The sequence below is a fragment of the Lepidochelys kempii genome, chromosome 26 (genome assembly GCF_965140265.1).
Source record: "Lepidochelys kempii isolate rLepKem1 chromosome 26, rLepKem1.hap2, whole genome shotgun sequence".
Classification (NCBI taxonomy): Eukaryota; Metazoa; Chordata; order Testudines; family Cheloniidae; genus Lepidochelys; species Lepidochelys kempii.
Genome location: NC_133281.1, coordinates 13577826 through 13590408, shown reverse-complemented (window position 1 = coordinate 13590408; position 12583 = coordinate 13577826). Strand labels below are relative to the sequence as shown.

Below are 12583 nucleotides of genomic sequence, written 5' to 3'. Positions count from 1 at the left end.
CACCGGCAGCCCCCTGGGCGTGTCAGTGGGGCCAGGGCACTGGGCTGGCCCCCAGTAGTCGATGGCTGGGGGTGGCCGGGAGGCGGGCCCCTGGCTGGGGCGCAGGTCCCTTTAAGAGCTTCCCTGGACGGACGCGTCGCCTCTTCGATTGTCCCTCCTCCGACGCCGTAGATTTTGCCGCGCGGGGGGCCTCTGGGAACTGTAGTCGGGGAGGGGAGGCGGCAGCCGCGCCCACTGGGCTCCGCGGTGCCTTCTGGGAGAGCGAGGCTCCTGGAACCACAACTCCCGGCGTGCAGCGCGGCGTGCGCGCCGGCGCTTGGCGGTGGAAGGAGCCGAGGTGGGGGAGCGTCTGAGGCTGGGGCTAATCAGACGGGCGGGGGAGGGGTGACTGAGGGGTTCAAAGGTCGCGGGGGGCTATAAAGGGGGGAGTGGCCGGGGGGGGCTGCAAAGGGCCAAGGGGAGCAGAAGCCTGCGAAGGGGGGTGGGGTTGGGGGGGAAAGGGGGGTTGTAAAGGGGGGGTCAGGGGGTTGCAAAGGGGTCAGGGGAAGCAGAAGCCTGCATGGGGGGTGGGGAAAAGGGGGGCTGGAAAGGGGGGGTCGGGGGGCTGGAAAGGGGGGGGTCGGGGTCAGGGGAAGCAGAAGCCTGCATGGGGGTCGGGGTTGGGGGAAAGGGGGGCTCTAAAGGGGGGGTCAGGGGGTTGTAAAGGGGTCAGGGGAAGCAGAAGCCTGCATGGGGGTCAGGGGAAGCAGAAGCCTGCATGGGGGGGTGGGGGAAAGGGGGGGTCAGGGGGCTGGAAAGGGGGGGAAGCAGAAGCCTGCATGGGGGTCGGGGTTGGGGGAAAGGGGGGCTCTAAAGGGGGGGTCAGGGGGTTGTAAAGGGGTCAGGGGAAGCAGAAGCCTGCATGGGGGGGGTGGGGGGAAGGGGTCAGGGGAAGCAGAAGCCTGCATGGGGGGGGTGGGGGAAAGGGGGGGAAGGGGTCAGGGGAAGCAGAAGCCTGCATGGGGGGGCGGGGTTGGGGGAAAGGGGGGCTGTAAAGCGGGGGGCCAGGGGGCTGGGGAGGAGTTCTAAGGTCAGGGGAGCATGTGGGGAGAAGAGGCCAGGTTGCCGGGGGGGCCATGGGGCAGCCCAGCATATGGCTGGGGGGAATGGGATGCGGGGAAGGGGAGAACAGTGCTGGGACTTGAGGGATGAAGGGTGGGAAGGGCCCAGGGCAGGAGCTGACCGGGGAATGGGTGTCGTCCACCTTCCCTGGAAGTAGCTGGCTCCAGCCACTTGCAGGGATGGGCCCTGGGCTGGAAATTCCTTTTCTCCCTGGTTGGAACCCCTCAGACGGCTAGGCAGGGCCAGGGATGAGGGTGAGCTTGGCCATGCGCCTCACTTACACACCGCTCTGAAGTAAGGATGTCTGACCAGGAACCGGGAGGTGTGATTCTCAGCTCAGGTAGACCTACACACGCTAGCTGTGCTCAAGCTAGCATGCTAAAAACAGCGGCGGGGCTGTGATGTTTCAGGCTGATTGCCTGAACGCAATCCTGGCAGAGGTCTAGTTGTGGATGGATGGTGGATGACTAGCCTGGCACGCCTTTACTTTTAGCATGCCAGCTCAAGCACAGTTAGTGTGTGTACCTCTGCCTGAGCTGGGAGTCGCACCTGCCAGCTGAAGTGTAGACATGCTTTATCCTGGCTGCAGGGACTGATGCTTTATTTGCCTTATAAAAGGAGTACTGGCAGCAACCCTTGTAATTAGGTTGCCTAATGCTTCCCATTGTAAAACAAATTCTTGCAGCCTTTATCTGAAGGGCTCTCGCTCTCCCTGGTTTGCAGCCGGACTTTGAAATTTGTCCTGGGGATAGTACTGGGGTCGAGGAGGTACCTTTGTTGTTCCAGTAGAAATGCATTCTTTTAACTGAAAATTACTATTTCCCATTTGTGTTTTGAGCTTGCTTTTGCACGATGACTCTGTTGTTGCATATGCACTACCCCAGAATCTGTGTTTGATACATAGCTCAAGTTCTGGATGGGATTTCCACCTGCTGCTTTTCCTCCATCAAAAATATTCTGACCTAGGTCGTGTGTATTGCACTCGGAACCAGATACCATGCGCTCTAGACTCACTTCTTCCACAGACTGATGCTAACAATTTTATACCTTTCACCTCCCTTATTATTCAGCGTGGCCTCATACGGGACCAAGAGTCTGCAGAAACTTGAAATAAAACCTAGCTCTGTTAATATGGCAGCTCCAAATCCCATTCAGTCAGAGGCACTGCCTCAGAAAGAAAGAACACCTGCCATATTTTTGTCCTTGACTGTGTTGTCTGTAAAATTAGGTGACTTGTGAATAGGTAGTCCATTACTTGAGTGTGTTATCCTGGATCCTCCTCTAACATCTGGTTCACATAGGGTAGGAACTTTGTCCGGCTACCAGCCAAAGTAGTTAGTGCTTAGCTCAAGAAGTAAAGCTCTGTGTTGCAATGCTGAAGTTTAAGGGGGGAGGAAGAAGTTGTTACATGTGCACATAATAGAATTTTTTATCTTGCTCCTTTCTAATCCCTCCCCAGTGAATTATATACAAAAACTACATTAAACTGAGGGTTTGTAGCCACTGAAAGCCACTAATTAGCACCCCTGTATCAATGGCTCCAGTGGCCCAGGGCAGAACTGGCTGGATGCAGGTCTGCCACTGCCATGCTTCCTCCAGCCCCCAGTGTGCCCCCAATGTTTTGTATGGTCCTTCCTGGAATTCCCCCTGTGTTGGGGGCAGTTTTGTGAATTGTAATATAGATCATGGGCCCAGGAAGCTGGTTTAAGTCACAGTTTCCCAAACCTTTTAAAGTGAGAAAAAGCGAGACATCCTTTTTTCGGTATAAGCTGCAGCTCCACTGAACCCTTTGCAGCATAGACTAGCTCTTACCTAAGTGATTTTTTAATAGTATTTGCTAAGTGACAACATTCATGTTTTCTCTAACAAAACATCTTGAGGCAGCCCTGAAGCTAGTTGCCAAGATGCGTGACCATGTTCTTCAGCACACAGCTTTTCAAACCTAGGTTTTATTTTTGAGAGGGTGACATGTAGCTCCCATTCACTGCTGACTTGGGCAAAGTATTTGGTCTTGAAGACTGCTACAAAAGAGAACCCTGTCTCACAGTGGCAGAGCATTGCAAAGGGTAAGAGCATATCCATTGCTTTGGAACTCAGTGACGCCCAGTAAAATTCTGGAAGTAATTTTATGAATGAGTGGGACAATTCACACCTCAGAGCTATTTACACTCTCTGCAAGCTCAGGCATGTATTACGACATTATTTACACTTAGGTTATGAAGGTTTTTTTTTTTTTTTTTGGCAACTATAACAGTATTTTAAAAAAATGAAAGCTGAGACTGAAGAACAAATGAGAGGTCTGTTAGCAGACCCTGGCTAGTCCTTTGCACTTTATGCACACCCCACGCTTTGGGAAACACAAGTTTAAACAGACTTTTGTTTATTGTAACATTAGAAAGTTATTTGTGGTTTGAACTTTTCCTTAAAGAGTCTGTAGCTTTTATTCTTTCACTAAACACACAAATAGAAAAAACAGCAGTTAAAACAATTGAAACTTTGAAAATTAGGTGAAATTTTCATGTTAACAATTTTTTTTATTTCCTTCCCGTTTGATTGTATCTGCCAGAACACCAAACTCCATGCTTGCACTGCGTCAGTATTATACATGCATTACAGGAACTTGGGCCACTTTAGGAAGTGACTGGTTGGTTGTTCCCTGCTGACTTTGATTTCATTGTTTCATTAGGGCATGAACAGATGCACTGCAGATACCCGCCAGTCTGAAGAGCAAGGTATCTTCCTTCCTCCAGCTGTCAAATCCGTACCTGTGCGTATCTCAGATAATTTCATAATTTTCGGCAGCCTGAGACTAAACTCTAGCATTAGACACGTCTCGCTCTATTATGTGCAGAGACCTGCATGATGGGCAACATTAGGCATTAATTGTAATTGCATAAAGAGTTGGGAATATAAAGTCCCTTTGTGTGTGTGCATTCCATCGGGGTTTTCAGGGTACAGCTGTACCCATGTGTGCATTTACAAAGTGGTATGGACTGTACTCTGCATACACTGAAAGTTCTAGAAAAAGGCATGGTTGCAATGTATTATAGCTGCAGGTAAAACCCCAGCAGTGCTATCCTACTATTGCTCATTGTGACATGATGCTGGTGCACACGGTGCCGGTGTTGGGCCTGGGACTTGCAGTTGTCAGAAAGCAGAAGCCTCTTGCGTACGTGCTTGAATGTGATACCAGAAAGCAGGCTAGCTTAGGCCTGCCTGCCCTTCTATATCGGCTTTTCTGGAGGCCTAAACAAGGGCCTCCCCAGTTCTTCAAACAGCTCTTTTCATGGGAGAAGAGGGGGGTAGATCCAAACTCTCCAAGCTGCTTCCCTGTTCCTTTACCAGCTTGTCTCAGGTGGGCTAACCCATTTCCTTCAGCAGTGACACCATTCCTCTACAAACCCTTCTTATGATGAGGGGCAGACTATTCCTCCCTGACTGGCTACGCCATTCCTTGTGCAGCTTGTCTCATGGCAGGGGAAAGGGTGAACTCAAGCAGCTCCAGCATGGGAATGCTGGGGAGACCTGTGATGGGTGAGCAGGGTGGTGGCTGTGGGCTCTTTATTGGGGGAACAATCCAGGAAGGTATCACAATGTGTTAGCCACAGAGAACCTTCAAAAGGTTCCCTCATTTCCCTGGACACCACTCTGCACACAGTGTGTCTCCAGGCTTTGGATGTCTTGTGTGGTGTTGTGGCGTAACAACAATAGTGCATGCTGGGATATTTCCCAAAGTGAGAACGGGTCATTATGGCTTCAGGGAGACCGCAGGTGTGGGGAGGGAAATAGGTCTTTAAGATCCCTTATGTGCTGAAGGCTCCTCTTCTCTGCTGCTGTTTGGGGGCACTCAGCACATCGGGCTAGAAAAAAATCCTTTAAAAACAACAGGAGGTGTAAAGTGCATTGCTCCTCCTGACTGTTCGCTCTCTGCGTAGATCTCGGTGCTGAAGCAGAATGGGCTCCTGCAGGCTCTGGCAGAGGGAGCCAGTGGGCGCACAGAAGCTGGTAAGCTGTATTTGAATGTTTCTATTTAATAGCCTGTTGCTTTCCAATTCTGGAGGGGACTGACGTGCTCCAACTAGCACAGCACTGCTCTTTCTGTCTGCTGAGCAAATCCTGTCTGTTCTGCTGGTGGGCTTGGCCAGAATCTCACTATAATCGTCCCATTCAGATTGTCGAGATCCTGATACTCTTGGCCAAGTATTTCTCCTCATTGCCTCTAGACCGTCCAGGAAAATTCACGGCATTCCTCCAAGGCTTTGGTCAGGCGTTCTGTCCTGTCTGTCTGCTCTGAGATTCTGTCTCCAACATGTGGGTCCGCTGTTGCCCTGTATCGCCAAAGCAACATTCAGTTTTTCTGTCTATTAACTAAGCACGTGTCTCAGAGCCATGACTCCAAACCGTTCTGCTGGGGTGCTGTGCCGGTGGCGTTTTTAACTCTGGAATCTCAATCAAGTGAATGGGGTTGTGTTCTCATTTTTCTTCCCCCGCAGTTCAGGCCTCTTCCTGTTCATGGAAGAGATGTCGTACTCTGAACTTCCCTTCTGCAGTGTCCAGGGTGGGGTGGGGGAAGGCAGGCTGCTGATTGAGACATGGAAAGGCTCTGCGGAATTCCCCTCTGATTTCCTGTACTATCCTTGGGCCTGATCGTGTCTGTTAGGCACTGGCCCATGTTGGGACAGGGTCAGAACTGCATTCCCCTTAGGATGATGCAGTGGAGGCTGGCCAGAAGAACTGCCTGGTAGGGCCATGACCCTTCCTTCCATGCCTCCTTTGGGGTGGCTTGGACTATTGTACCTGGCCATTTTGCAGGTGTGCAGTGGAGAGAGGGACTTACCCGCAGCACCCCCGAAAGAGCTAATCACAATCTCCCCCTACACTTGCTGATATTCTCTCCTCTCTGTGGGACTGGGTGAGTTTGCTGCAGGCCTCTGGGCAGGAGCAGGTAATCAAGGCAGGAGCTGTCAAGGAATCTGCTGTTGTTCAGCTTTATATCAGAGGACCCCAACTTGGTCTGTGATAAAACGGAAAATTAAATGAGACCCCAAAGGCAGGCGAGCGTAAGGTCACAGGAACCATTGCACTTTTTGTCTGCTGGCTGATGGCGAAGCAAAGCAAACAGCTGGCCTGAGAGTTCCAGCTGTAGCTAACACCCTTCATGACTCTCTTTTGCCAGATCCTAGTGCAGAGGTGCTGCGAGCCCAGGAAGAATGGGAGGCCGTGGAAAATCTCCAGTCAGGTACAGATAACTGCAATGGAGCTTACCTGGTATCCTGGACAGTTGGTACCAATTAAATCTCGTAGGGGCACTGAAGAGAGAGACAGATGGTTTGTCAATGACGAGGCACTTTGGGAACTGTCAGGAATGTAGAATGGGAAACTGAGTCACACATCTACCCAATTTAGGCTTGATCAGTTTTGCCTTTGTTAATACAATTTCAGATAGAATTGTTGTCACTTAGTGTCTGGACATACATTTATGCCAGATAAGTAATAACAGACAAGACAGAATATAGGTAAATGGGCCCCAGTTACCGCATTCTGTGGCACTGAGAAGTCCTCCTTTCCTCCATGATGGTCATCATCTTGCCTGGTCTCCTGGTCTGGTCCTGTCTCGTTCCTCAGTTTCTGGTCTGGCGTTTCTTCAGATTTTGGCCCATTTTCACATGTATTCTTATACATTTTTACATGCTCAATTACCCAATTTTCCTCCAATCAGCATGCAACACATTACCCATTGATTTTTACATAACCCGTACATTCAGCATGCGCAAGCTTTAATCACCTAATGTTTAAGTTTTTCCTGCTAAGTTTGCAGTTTCTGGGTCGGGTTGCCCTGGGTCCCCTGTATAAGTTTCCCAGAAAAGGGAGGTTTTGTTTATCATTACATGTTTGTATCTCTTACTTACATCTTCCAACACAACCTATTACTTATCTTGCCAACAACATCATTTCAAACAAATCAGCAAATTATATAAAAAGGAAATTGACAAAAAAAAATTTTATGGCAGGCAAAGCCCTTGGCCAGTGTGTTATCCTATCTATATATTTATTCGCTATCTATAATTACAGTTTATTAAAAATATAACTAACGAAGCTTTCAAATCTTACCATTAGCAATCCTTCATTTTGAAGTCATAGATCAGTGTGTATATATTATCTTTCCCATAATCATAGAATATCCGGGTTGGAAGGGACCTCAGGAGGTCATCTAGTCCAACCCCCTGCTCAAAGCAGGACCAATGCCCGATTTTTGCCCCAGATCCCTAAATGGCCCCCTCAAGGATTGAATTCACAACCCTGGGTTTAGCAGGCCAATGCTCAAACCACTGAGCTAGCCCTCCCCCTTAATCTTTTAGGAGGGGGGTCTTCGAGAGCACAATAGGATTCTTTCATATGTTAACATTTCTTATCTTGTGCAAACACAAGTTCGTCAGGGGATTTTTACTTTACTCAAAGTCCAAAGTTTTTCCTGTTACAGATTTTTAGATGCTCTGGTTTCAAGGCCTGGAGGTTGTTTTTTTTCTTCAGTTTATTTTAATGGTACCCCAACCGGTGCCTTATTCTAAATCAGTCACCAGGACACGGTTTGGTATCTTAGTGCAGAGGGAGAGATAGTGGCTGGTCTGGGGTCCTGATGCCAGCGTTAGCTGTACGGTAAGGGTGCAGAGCTGGGGAATTGACATCTTCAAAGGCACATGAAGCACCACGGAGAGACTAGAGGATTGAGACTGGCACAGGCAATGGAGTGTCTCACTGGCTGATGCTGACACAAATCTTGCTCTCAAGCCCTACTAGCAGGCCTGCCTCTGGGGCTGTGTCAAAGAAGCAGCTAGTCAGTGAGGTCTGTCCATCCAGCTTCCTGCCAGGTCTGGCCTGGTGAAGACGCCATACATATTGTACTTGCTCTGAAGATCCCAGTGTGGTGGGAAGATGAAGGACCCGATTCTCCTCTTGCTTTATTCAAGTTTTATGCTAGTGCAACTCCACTGGTTCCTTTGGAGCCTCTCTTGCTTCTCTGGCAGGAGGGGTGCCCGCATGTGTGCTGTGGCAGTCTGTGTACCAAGTTCCATGGGTATGGATTGAGGTGGTAGGGGTCTGTGTGTATGTCTGGATTTGGGAGGCACCTGTGTGTGTTTGGATAGTTACTTGACTGAAGGGGAAAGGCAGGAGTGTGTGTCCGTGTTGCGGAGGGTTTGTGGGAGATGAAAGAGGATGAGAGGACCTAGGGGTGATAGTGGACGAGAAGCTGGATATGAGTCAGCAGTGTGCCCTTGTTGCCAAGAAGGCCAATGGCATTTTGGGATGTATAAGTAGGGGCATAGCGAGCAGATCGAGGGACGTGATCGTTCCCCTCTATTCGACATTGGTGAGGCCTCATCTGGAGTACTGTGTCCAGTTTTGGGCCCCACACTTCAAGAAGGATGTGGATAAATTGGAGAGAGTCCAGCGAAGGGCAACAAAAATGATTAGGGGACTGGAACACATGAGTTATGAGGAGAGGCTGAGGGAGCTGGGATTGTTTAGCCTGCAGAAGAGAAGAATGAGGGGGGATTTGATAGCTGCTTTCAACTACCTGAAAGGGGGTTCCAAAGAGGATGGCTCTAAACTGTTCTCAATGGTAGCAGATGACAGAACGAGGAGTAATGGTCTCAAGTTGCAGTGGGGGAGGTTTAGATTGGATATTAGGAAAAACTTTTTCACTAAGAGGGTGGTGAAACACTGGAATGCGTTACCTAGGGAGGTGGTGGAATCTCCTTCCTTAGAGGTTTTTAAGGTCAGGCTTGACAAAGCCCTGGCTGGGATGATTTAACTGGGAATTGGTCCTGCTTTGAGCAGGGGGTTGGACTAGATGACCTTCTGGGGTCCCTTCCAACCCTGATATTCTATGATTCTATGAGAGTCTCTGGAGAGTGTGTGGTGTTGTGGGGCCCCACTTCTCTTGGCCCTGCGTTGTGCAAGGTGCTGTACAAACACATACAGTAGGAGAGAGAATCCCTGCCTTGAAGAGCTTTGTGTCTAATTTAAGACCAGACAGAGCAAGGGATGCAACCCACTCCTGGGAGGGCAGGGGTCACAGTAGTCACATTGTGTGGTTATGTAGGTGTGGAGTGTGCAAAACTGGATGGTTTGGACTTCAGAGTCATCTAAAAGATTTTGTTTCTCACTATAAATACTGCATATAAACATCTACATTCAAAGGATGTTAAGGTTGCAAAGTAAAGGCCTCAAAAGTTAGGAATGCTAGAATTGAGATTGCCCATGCAACCTTACCTCTGCCACCTTGTGCGTGTGCCCGATGGCATAGACTTCAATTACCTGATCACATACTATTTTTGCCATGAGATCTATGCCACTCTCCTTGCAGTCCTGGCACAGAGGTGGACAGCAGGCATGGCTGGAGTGTGCTGTGTTCTGCCTATGCTCAGCTGGTAGATGGTCCCTTAGGGGCCATTGCCAGGGCTGGGCAAAGAGCCAGGGTACATAATTTTATAATTGAAGTGGAAGCTGGGCATAGTAGAGAATTGGGCTCATAGACCTTGAACCAAATCTGTGTGGCTGATGCAGACTCTGCACGGGTGCCTCCATGTAGCTGAAATTTTCCTCAAGAGGAGAGAGGCTGTATTAGTGACATGCCCAAAATTTGAAACACACCCCTCCGAAATGTGATCACGTTCTGCTTAATGTTCCCCAATAGCATTGTCTCAATGATCTTCCAAACTCAGGGCTGTGACCGCTGATCAAAGTCCCACGGATATCACAGATCTCCGGAGCATGCTCCAACTCTCCCCATTCGCTCTTCTTATGAACCAACAGGGGAGGGGCCCTGGCAAAGAGAATCTGAAATTGTGACCATGTCCGTCTCTTGTCCAAAGTGGCATGGGCAAGTTGAGTGGGGTGACCAGCGCATGTAACGAGACTTGTCATGAATCCCAGGCAGGGCTGTTTTCTTTCGTATTTGCAGGGATCGTGGGGACGTCTGCAGGTCCCGTGCCCCTGATCGCCTTCAATGAAGCACTGCAGTATTTCCAGACAGCTGACCTGTCAGAGTGCAGGGTATGTACGAACCACCGGGATTGAACAATGTAGCGTTATGCGTGTTTGTAGCACTGTGCAGACAGGAACTCATTATTCCTTGGGACGCTTCCCTGCGGTATTTTACTGAGGCACAGGGAGGTGAAGTGGCTTGTGCAAGGCCACACAGTGAGGGTGGGCTGGGCTGAGGTTAGAACTCAGGGTTTCCTGACCAGAGGCAGCCTCCCCCATTTTCCCCTGTTTCCTATTACCCTGTCTTCTGCCCAATCCCAGTCACCACTCTATCCGCTTCCTGCTTGTCCTTCTCTGGTCCTATCCTTCCCAGCATATGCCCGCTACTATTTCTGCCCCTGATCACCCTGCGTTTGAGTCAGATTTCTCCCTCCTCTGTGTCGTTCGGGTGCTAAGAGGGAGAGCCTGGTACCACAGGAAGGAGTCTTCTTGCACTCACTCCTGGTGGTTGGTGCCCCCGTGCCTGTAGTCTGGGAGGAGCAATTCCAGGAAGATTGGTGCCCAGCCCCTTCACTTCTGGGCTAGAGCATGCAAGAGAATGTTCAGAGAACGTAGCTGCCACAGTCTTGCAAACCTCTTCTGAGCGGCTGCAAATGGTGATTTAGAAAGGCGTGTAATGCAGCTAAATCGTGGTGAATTTTCATGGAGATAACCAAAGACCCGAGGTCTTCCACGCTGCCAGATTTCAAGGCCTTCTTGCGAAGTGCCGAGATGCCGGAGCTCCTTAAAGGAGCAGTTGTGAGAATTTTTTTAATGTTGACTGATCAACCTATTTTTCTTCTAACTTCATTCTCAGAAGCAGCTGAAATGGGTTTTGCTGCAACTTTCCAAACCTGTTCAGTCTGAAGTCAAGACCCAGCATGGGAAATTTAATCGCGAGAGGGTAAAGTTTGGCAAAATCATAGGCAACTGAAAACAGGGTCTTGTAATGGAAGGTGTTAGGCAACCTCAACTCTTGGTGTCACTATCCAATTAATTAACAAATTCCCTTGCGAAACAGGATTTTCTATCCTGTTCTCTCCCAGATGGTGCCAAGGGAGACGGCAACCCCTACCCCACCACCTCTCTTCATGTATCATCCTTTTCGCAGAAAAAGATCCAGCCGACAGTGCAAAGGCGAGGGCTGTCTGCCGTGGCTCACTTCTTCTTCGGCCCCCCGCGGCTCCATCAGCAGCTGCAAGGCGAGCGGGATCTGGCCCTGGCGATAGCCCAGTGTGAGTATTCCCTTCTAAAGAGGAGGATGAGCTCTGCCCAGCCAGTGTAATCAGCCTCCCTCAAGGGATTGTTTTTGATTAGCTAACAATCATTGAAGTGTGACCCACCCCTCCCCTCAGCTGGTGTCCTGGAGCGCAGTGCCTTCCCCCCACTCCTGCCTGCGTACCTTGGACTGAAGACTTTCAGGAGTCATCTTGTGCCCTCTCTCCCTGTTCCCTGCACATCTCACTAGCATCCTCCCTCTCCATCAGACCAGACATTCTGAGTCACTGGGTCACAAATTCTTTCTGCAAAAAGAGGCAGCGTTTGTATTGGGGTCTCTTTATTGAATAGTGTTTGAATATGACCCCTGGAAACACCTGCTTCCTGCTGGGACATGTCAGGTTTATCAGGTACCAAATCCCCACAAGGGTCTCCAAGATCATTGTTTGAATGAAGATTTGGGGTGGTCTCTGAAGGGGCTTAGCAGGTTTAGAAATCTCTTCAAAAAAGAATCAGGGAAGTCAGTTGTTGTGATCTTTATATGTCCAACTGGTATGTGCTAAGAGGAAGGATGGTCTAGTGGTTAGAATGCTAGCCTGGGACTTCCCTGCTCTGCCACAGACTTCTTGTGTGACCTCAGGTGAGTCACTTTGTCTCTCTGTGCTCAGTTCCCCATTGTACAACAGGGATAATAGTACTGCCCTACCTCACAGGGCTGTTGTGAGGATGGATCTATTAAAGAGTATAACAATTTCAGATACTACGGCTGTGAGGGCCAGATAAGTACCATAGATAGAGGGAAATAAACGATCCAAACTTTGATCAAGTTAAATGAACTGTTGTCACAGAAACATAAGCATTGTCTCACTGGGTCAAACCAGTCTTCTCTTCTCTTCTCTTCTCTTCTCTTCTCTTCTCTTCTCTTCTCTTCTCTTCTCTTCTCTTCTCTTCTCTTCTCTTCTCTTCTCTTCTCTTCTCTTCTCTTCTCTTCTCTTCTCTTCTCTTCTCTTCTCTTCTCTTCTCTTCAGGTTCTTGTACTGTGCTCCTCACTGTAATATCCGAGCAAGTTCCAGCAGTGCATTAAGCAACTTGACTGATCTGTCAAGTGGTATTTGTTCTCTCATCCTCTCCTGGGGGGAAGAAGTGTGTATAGTGAAGTGGCTTGTTTTGGTTGGGTTTTTTGTTTAAGTATACACATTGCTCTGTATTCATGTTAGAGGACAAAGCCAAAGAAATG

The 12583-nt window shown here is 49.3% G+C and overlaps 1 protein-coding gene across 8 annotated transcripts in view; it reads left to right on the top strand.

Annotated features, from left to right (window-relative positions):
* ELMOD3 (ELMO domain containing 3) overlaps positions 1-12583 on the top strand; it is a 72895-nt gene that overhangs the window by 40580 nt on the left and 19732 nt on the right. For 3 of the 8 annotated variants that reach the window (XM_073325445.1, XM_073325438.1, XM_073325446.1), the window contains exons 1-6: positions 1172-1441; positions 3788-3868; positions 5037-5106; positions 6278-6340; positions 10043-10158; positions 11240-11363. In XM_073325445.1, coding sequence (XP_073181546.1) covers positions 3791-3868; positions 5037-5106; positions 6278-6340; positions 10043-10158; positions 11240-11363 — 451 coding nt within the window. In that variant the 5' untranslated portion in view covers positions 1172-1441; positions 3788-3790. Of the gene's footprint in view, positions 1-295; positions 338-1171; positions 1442-1801; positions 1870-3787; positions 3869-5036; positions 5107-6277; positions 6341-10042; positions 10159-11239; positions 11364-12583 lie in introns of those variants that run through there. The other 5 variants (XM_073325441.1, XM_073325440.1, XM_073325439.1 and 2 more) reach the window with 4 other exon arrangements.